The sequence below is a fragment of the Entelurus aequoreus genome, linkage group LG19, assembly GCF_033978785.1.
Source record: "Entelurus aequoreus isolate RoL-2023_Sb linkage group LG19, RoL_Eaeq_v1.1, whole genome shotgun sequence".
NCBI lineage: Eukaryota > Metazoa > Chordata > Actinopteri > Syngnathiformes > Syngnathidae > Entelurus > Entelurus aequoreus.
Genome location: NC_084749.1, coordinates 15,549,807 through 15,556,547, shown reverse-complemented (window position 1 = coordinate 15,556,547; position 6,741 = coordinate 15,549,807). Strand labels below are relative to the sequence as shown.

At 40.3% G+C, this 6,741-nt stretch overlaps 1 protein-coding gene across 2 annotated transcripts in view; it reads left to right on the top strand.

Annotated features, from left to right (window-relative positions):
* LOC133635153 (protein ANKUB1-like) overlaps positions 1–5,266 on the top strand; it is a 47,121-nt gene extending 41,855 nt beyond the window's left edge. For both annotated transcript variants that reach the window (XM_062028005.1, XM_062028006.1), the window contains exon 7: positions 4,809–5,266. In XM_062028005.1, coding sequence (XP_061883989.1) covers positions 4,809–4,890 — 82 coding nt within the window. In that variant the 3' untranslated portion in view covers positions 4,891–5,266. The remainder of the gene's footprint in view (positions 1–4,808) is intronic.
* Positions 5,267–6,741: the final 1,475 nt, after the last annotated feature.

The following is a 6,741-nucleotide window of genomic DNA, read 5'->3' as shown; positions in this document are numbered from 1 at the left end:
CGGAAATTATCGGTATCGGTTTCAAATTTATTGGTATCGGTTTCAATAAGTAAAATTTACGACTTTTTAAAACGCCGCTGTGTACACGGACGTAGGGAGAAGTACAGAGCGCCAATTAACCTTAAAGGCACCGCCTTTGCGTGCCGGCCCAGTCACATAATATAAATGATAAATAAATGGGTTGTACTTGTATAGCGCTTTTCTACCTTCAAGGTACTCAAAGCGCTTTGACAGTATTTCCACATTCACCCATTCACACACACATTCACACACTGATGTCGGGAGCTGCCATGCAAGGCGCTAACCAGCAGCCATCAGGAGCAAGGGTGAAGTGTCTTGCCCAAGGACACAACGGACATGACTAGGATGGTAGAAGGTGGGGATTGAACCCCAGTAACCAGCAACCCTCCGATTGCTGTCACGGCCACGCCGTCTATATCTACGGCTTTTCACACACACAAGTGAATGCAATGCATACTTGGTCAACAGCCATACAGGTCAAACTGAGGGTGACCGTATAAACAACTTTAACACCGTTACAAATATGCGCCACACTGTGAACCCACACCAAACAAGAATGACAAACACATTTCAGGAGAACATCCGCACCGTAACACAACATAAACACAACAGAACAAATACCCAGAATCCCTTGCAGCACTAACTCTTCCGGGACGCTACAATATATACCCCCCACTACCCCCTACCCCCGCCCTCCACCTCAAACCCGCCCACTAATAATGCACTTTGTGACTTCAATAATAAATATGGCAGTGCCATGTTGCCATTTTTAACCATAACTTGAGTTGATTTATTTTGGAAAACCTGGTTACATAGTTTAATGCATCACAGCAAAATTAGGCATAATAATGTGTTAATTCCACGACTGTATATATCGGTATCGGTTGATATCGGTATCGGTAATTAAGAGTTGGACAATATCAGAATATCGGATATCGGCAAAATAGCCATTATCAGACATCTTTAAAAAAAAATGCCAACATGGCACTGCCATATTTATTATTGAAGTCACAAAGTGCATTATTTTTTTTAATATGCCTCAAAACAGCAGCTTGGAATTTGGGACATGCTCTCCCTGAGAGAGCATGAGGAGGTTGAGGTGAGCGGGGTTGAGGTGGGGGGTAGTGGGTAGCGGGGGGTAGCGTCCTGGAAGAGGTAGTGCTGCAAGGGGTTCTGGGTATTTGTTCTGTTGTGTTTATGTTGTGTTACGGTGCGGATGTTCTCCCGAAATGTGTTTGTCATTCTTGTTTGGTGTGGGTTCACAGTGTGGCGCATATTTGTAACAGTGTTAAAGTTGTTTATACGGCTACCCTTAGTGTGACCTGTATGGCTTGCATTCACTTGTGTGTGTGAAAAGCCGTAGATATTATGTGATTGGGCCGGCACGCAAAGGCAGTGCCTTTAAGGTTTATTGGCGCTCTGTACTTCTCCCTACGTCCGTGTACCACTCTGTACAGCGGCGTTTTAAAAAGTCATAAATTTTACTTTTTGAAACCGATACCGATAATTTCCAATATTACATTTTAAAGCATTTATCGGCCTTTAAGTCTTTTCTCATACCAATCACACATCTGGCTTCACAATAATAGCGCTACGCTTCACATCCGGTCCAACCAACAAAACAAGGAAAAATGTCTAAAATGTTTTGTAACGTTATTCTGTGATATTTCTACTTAAATAAATGTTTTCTGGCAGATTGAAATTAAGTGTATTGTAATGGCAGTGGCGGTATGAAGGAGGAGGACTGTCTTTGAATAAGTCAGCCTTTTATTTGTCTGTCCAACTAAATAAGCAGAAGCGTGACACACACACACACGCACACACACACACACACACTCACACACACACACACACGCACACACACGCACACATCCTTCCTTGCTCCCACTGAAACAAAGGTCTAATACCGCAGTCATGCCTGCCACTGCCCTCTGCAGCCCACATCGGGTAATTACAGTTTTCTACACAATTGATTGATTGATTGAAACTTTTATTAGTAGATTGCACAGTACAGTACATATTGCGTACAATTGACCACTAAATGGTAACACCCGAATAAGTTTTTCAACTTGTTTAAGTCGGGGTCCACTTAAATTGATTCATGATACAGATATATACTATCATCATAATACAGTCATCACACAAGATAATCATCAGAGTATATACATTGAATTATTTACATTACAATCCGGGGTGTGGGATGTGGAGGGGGAGCAGGGTTAGGTTTGGTTGGTATCAACACTTCAGTAATCAACAATTGCATCATCAGAGAAATGGACATTGAAACAGTGTAGGGCTGATTCGGTAGGATATGTACAGCAAGTAGTGGGCATTGAGAGAGAGAGAGATCAGAAAGCATAAGAACAAGTATCTACATTTGATTATTTACATTTGATTATTTTCAATCCGGGGAGGTGGGATGTGGAAGGGGGAGGGTGTTAGTTTAGGGTTGTAGTTGCCTGGAGGTGTTCTTTTAGTGTGGTTTTGAAGGAGGATAGAGATGCCCTTTCTTTAACACCTGTTGGAAGTGCATTCCATATTGATGTGGCATAGAAAGAGAATGAGTTAAGACCTTTGTTAGTTTGGAATCTAGGTTTAACGTGGTTAGTGGAGCTCCCCCTGGTGTTGTGGTTATGGCGGTCATTTACGTTAAGGAAGTAGTTTGTCATGTACTTCAGTATCAGGGAGGTGTAGCGGATTTTATAGACTAGGCTCAGTGCAAGTTGTTTTACTCTGTCCTCCACCCTGAGCCAGCCCACTTTGGAGAAGTGGGTAGGAGTGAGGTGTGATCTGGGGTGGAGGTTTAGAAGTAATCTGACTAGCTTGTTCTGGGATGTTCGGAGTCTAGATTTCAGGATTTTGGAGGTGCTACATCAATCCATCCATTTTCTACCGCTTGTCCCTTTCGGGGTCGCGGGGGATGCTGTAGCCTATCTCAGGTGCATTGCTACAGTATATTATTATATTCTGTTAATAAATGGGATGGCGTGGCGAAGTTGGTAGAGTGGCCGTGTCAGCAATCGGAGTGTTGCTGGTTACTGGGGTTCAATCCCCACCTTCAACCATCCTAGTCACGTCCGTTGTGTCCTTGGGCAACACTTCACCCTTGCTCCTGATGGCTGCTGGTTAGCGCCTTGCATGGCAGCTCCCGCCATCAGTGTGTGAATGTGTGTGTGAATGGGTGAATGTGGAAATACTGTCAAAGCGCTTTGAGTACCTTGAAGGTAGAAAAGCGCTATACAAGTATAACCCATTTATCATTTATATTTTGTTCTGGTTGATAGTCCGCAATTACAGAATGTTTAACAGGCTGAATATTACATCCATCCATCCATTTTCTACCGCTTGTCCTGTTTGGGGTCGCGGGGGGTGATGGACCGTATCTCAGCTGCATTCCGGCAGAAGGCGGGGTACACCCTGGACAAGTCGCCACCTCATCGCAGGGCCAACACCAATAGGGCTCGGGATCTTTCTGTGTGGAGTTTGCATGATCTCCCCGTGACTGCGTAGGTTCCCTCCGGGTACTCCGGCTTCCTCCCACCTCCAAAGACATGCACCTGGGGATAGGTTGATTGGCAACACTAAATTGGCCCTAGTGTGTGAATGTGAGTGTGAATGTTGTCTGTCTATCTGTGTTGGCCCTGCGATGAGGTGGCGACTTTCATTAAAGCAAATTAATTGTTCCGTCATGGTATTTAAACTTGAAAATTATCTGTCGAGGGCAGTGTTTTTCAACCACTGTGTCATGGCACTGTGCCGTGAGAAAGAGTTTGGTGTGCCGTGGGAGAATATGTAATTTCGCCTATTTGGGTTAAAAATATTTTTTGAAAACCAGTAATAATAATCTGCAAATGTGCCGTTGTTGTGTGTCGGTGCTGTCTAGAGCTCGGCAGAGTAACCATGTTGTACTCTTCCATATCAGTAGGTGGCATCCGATAGCTAATTGCTTTGTAGATGTCGGGAACATGGTTTGTTGTGATCACAATATGCAGACGACAGTGTGCAGGTAAAAAGGCGTCTAATGCTTAAACCAAAAATAAACAAAATGTGAGTGACGCTAAGAAAAGGCATTGAAGCTTAGGGAAGGCTATGCAAAACGAAACTAAAACTAAACTGGTTGCAAAGTAAACAAAAACAGAATGCTGGACGACAGCAAAGACTTACAGCGTGTGGAGCAGACGGCGTCCACAAATTACATCCGAACATGACATGGCAATCAACAATGTACAGAAGACATGAAACTTCTACAGGAAAATACCAACAAAACAGGAAAAGCCACCAAAATAAGAGCGCAAAACAAGAACTAAAACTCTACACACAGGAAGACACCAAAAACCCCCAAATAAGTCACAGCGTGATGTGACAGTATTGAGACAAGAGCTATAGTCATGTATGGTTGGTTATGGTTTGAATTCTTATCCAAAACTTGCGAGAACAACTTTTTATTGTCAATATCAGCTACTGAGTTTAATGTTTTTATGTTTTCTGCTGGTGGTGTGCCTCCGCATTTTTTCAATGACAAAAATTTCCCTTGGCTCAAAAAAGGTTGAAAAACACTGGTCTAGGATACACTTATTAATGATGAAAAATTACATTTATTTGTGATTAATCGCAAATTAATTTTGAGTTAACTATGAACAAACTGCGATTAATCGCGATTAAACATTTTAATCGTTTGTCAGCCCTAGTTTATACATGATTAATGTGATAATTTTTTGTGATTAATCACATGAGTTAACTAGTTATCTTTGACAGCCCGAATAAAAAGCGTTTCTTCTTTCATGCAGTACTTTTACAGCGAAGCCTTGGTGGAAGCAGTTGAGCATCGCACGCACTCTTGCCAGGAAGCAGATGCAGAGCCTGCCCTGAATCTGCAGACCGTTCCATATGCCATAAAACCTGCTGACACAGCGGATGACGAGGACGTCCTTCAGAGTGACAACTGAGAATTTGATTGTCCGAGACGGTGACACCCCATCCTCCCGCTCCAATAACTTCTACTGACATGCTGGAAGAATTTCTGCCTTATTTTCTTTATTTCTTTAGTTTGCCTTTGCTATAGATTTTACTTGAAATTATGGTTATGGTATTAGTATATTTCCAGTTTCTCATTACAAAATGTACAAAAAGGAGTAGAAAGAAGCAGAGCTTATTTAGTTTAATCCTACCCTTTTTCCATTTTAACAGCAACACATGTGTTTACATCCTGTCCTAAATTTGTAACACAAAGAAAGAAATGAATAAAGTTTGCATGAATAAATATTTGTTTATTATCAGGGCTAAATTGGGGCCCTAAGTAGAATTTTATTTTGATCCCCCCTCCTATTACCAGTATTTTTTAATCAAACTTGAATTTAAGTTTACCATGAATTGATTAACGTGGACCCCGACTTAAACAAGTTGAAAAACCTATTCGGGTGTTACCATTTAGTGGTCAATTGTACGGAATATGTACTGTACTGTGCAATCTACTAATAAAAGTTTAAATCAATCAATCAAGGTTGGCGCAGGTTTGGTACAAAAAATAATTCATGGTAAAAAAAGGTGTCTCTCAAATATTGCGGTTTTATTACATTGATTATTATTTATTGATATTTTGCTATTTTTCTGTTGCATCATACTGTGTGCTTGTTTTGATTGTACTGTTTAGACTTAGACTTAGACTTAGACAAACTTTAATGATCCACAAGGGAAATTGTTCCACACAGTAGCTCAGTTACAATGATGGAAAGTGTAAGGATGGAAAGGATAATGCATGTATAAATAGACTAAATATAGCGTTACAAAATATAACATATATACGTAATATTTACATAATATATGTACAATATATTATATATACTGATATATTATATTATATTATGTATTATTATTTATTGATATATTGCTATTTTTCTGTTGCATCCTACTGTGTGCTTGTTTTGATTGTACTGTTTGTATTTCAACCACGTTTTACTCTGTAAAATATGTTTTAAAAAACATTTACTACTACTACTACTACAAATAAATGATTTATATTTAAATATATTAAATTTTTGTAACAATATGTAAAATATTTTAAGAGAGGAAATGTATATGGCTGCGATGAGGTGGCGACTTGTCCAGGGTGTACCCCGCCTTCCGCCCGATTGCAGCTGAGATAGGCTCCAGCGCCCCCCGCGACCCCGAAGGGAATAAGCGGTAAAAAATGGATGGATGTACAGTATATTATATATACTGATATATTATATTATGTATTATTATTTATTGATATATTGCTATTTTCTGTTGCATCATACTGTGTGCTTGTTTTGATTGTACTGTTTGTATTTCAACCACGTTTTACTCTGTAAAATATGTTTAAAAAAACATTTACTACTACTACTACTACTACAAATAAATTATTTATATTTTAATATATAAAATTTTTGTAACAATATGTAAAATATTTTAAGAGACGAAATGTATATGGCTGCGACTAGGTGGCGACTTGTCCAGGGTGTATACCCCGTCCCCGCCTTCCGCCCGAATGCAGCTGAGATAGGCTCCAGCACCCCCCGCAACCCCATAAGGGACAAGCGGTAGAAAATGGATTGATGGATGGAAATGTATATGGCACATCAAAAATGTTAAATGAGAAAAAAAAACGACTTCAATTTTAGTGCGCGCCAGGAGTAGTGAAATGTCCGAGAGCCTGAACGCTACACGGCTGTCTCGTTTTCAAAATATCGCGATATTATA